The 1,410-nt window shown below is 65.2% G+C and overlaps 1 protein-coding gene across 1 annotated transcript in view; it reads right to left on the bottom strand.

Annotated features, from left to right (window-relative positions):
- Positions 1 to 1,173: 1,173 nt before the first annotated feature.
- Positions 1,174 to 1,410, bottom strand: part of SDK1 (sidekick cell adhesion molecule 1) — a 455,450-nt gene continuing 455,213 nt past the window's right edge. Inside the window, exon 46 of the mRNA XM_015565152.1 lies at positions 1,174 to 1,260. Coding sequence (XP_015420638.1) covers positions 1,174 to 1,260 — 87 coding nt within the window. The remainder of the gene's footprint in view (positions 1,261 to 1,410) is intronic.

Raw genomic sequence — 1,410 nt, forward strand, 5'->3', positions numbered from 1 at the left:
GCCATGGCCGTGGCCGGCTCCCTCCACAGAGGGCAGCGAGCGGAGGGGAGGGGGGGCCAGGGACCGCCGTGCACCCCGACGTGGAATGCCAGAGATCCGGGATCGAGGCCGGAGCAGGGGTTTCTGTGGGGTCTTTTACAAAACACCAATCAGCCCGGCCCGTGTGGCCCAGGGGTTGAGCGTCCACCTATGAACCAGGAGGTCACGGTTCCATCCCCGGCCAGGGCACATGCCCGGGTTTCGGGCTCGATCCCAGTAGGGGGTGTGCAGGAGGAAGGGATTTCAGAGGGGAAGGGAGAGGGAGAGAGAGACAGAAACATCAGTGATGAGAGAGAATCATCAATCGGCTGCCTCCTGCACGCCCCTCACTGGGATGGAGCCACAACCTGGGCCTGTGCCCTGACCGGGAATCGAACTGCGACCTCCTGGCTCATCGATCGACACTCAGCCCCTGAGCCAGCTGGCGGCCCAGCGGGATTTGCCAGTGACGCCACCAGCAATGTGTCTGCCCCACCTCGATGGCCTGTATGTAAACATGCGCACACCTCTCCACAGAACGTGCAAAGGTTGAGGTGTGGGCTCCGGGGGGAGCCGGGTGGCGGAGTCCCGGGCATGGAGCCGCTGGCTGACCTGGGTGGCGTGTTGGCACCTGGAGGTGCTGGGGGCTCCGGGTCGGCCGCACCAGCACTTACAGGTGACGGCGACAGTGACATTGACAGCAGGCCTGGCCAGGAGATTGGGGTTCTGTCGCCCTTGCCCTGGAAATGCCCCAGGGAGTGTGGGGGGATAATGACGTGGAGGACAGGCATCCAGGCGGGGCGTCGCCGGGCGGCAGCAGCAGGAGAGCTATTGCCATGGAAGCCAAAGGGACAGGAAGCCAGAGGCGCCCTCCTGGCCTCCCCAGGCCCAGGGATGCCCTCGCTCATTTCTCAGCCGCCAGATTGCATGCCGAACGCCACCTCCTCCGTCAGGGAGGGTGCCTTTCGCCTGGGGGGCGGGGGGCGGCTGCTGCGAGGGCATCCACCGCATTTCCTTGGGCATTTGGAAACGCGAATGGGCCCTCAGCTCCCGGTTCTGCCTTTTGGGCCTTGAATTTACCGTCAGGTGCAGAGCAGACCCCGTGGGCTGCAAATGCCCGCTCAGCCCAGGCTCTGCACAAACGGTCTCCAGCCCTCATCGAAAGTCGCACTGAGACGCCTCCCGCGTCCAGGGCTGGCCCGTCAGGCGGCCATTGCTGTCTGCGGGCTCCACCGTCGCTGTCTGCGGGCTTTTGGGCCGAATTTACCGTCAGGTGCAGAGCAGACCCCGTGGGCTGCAAATGCCCGCTCAGCCCAGGCTCTGCACAAACGGTCTCCAGCCCTCATCGAAAGTCGCACTGAGACGCCTCCCGCGTCCAGGGCTGGCCCGCGT

The sequence above is a fragment of the Myotis davidii genome, unplaced genomic scaffold, assembly GCF_000327345.1.
Source record: "Myotis davidii unplaced genomic scaffold, ASM32734v1 scaffold399, whole genome shotgun sequence".
In the NCBI taxonomy this organism is placed as follows: Eukaryota; Metazoa; Chordata; class Mammalia; order Chiroptera; family Vespertilionidae; genus Myotis; species Myotis davidii.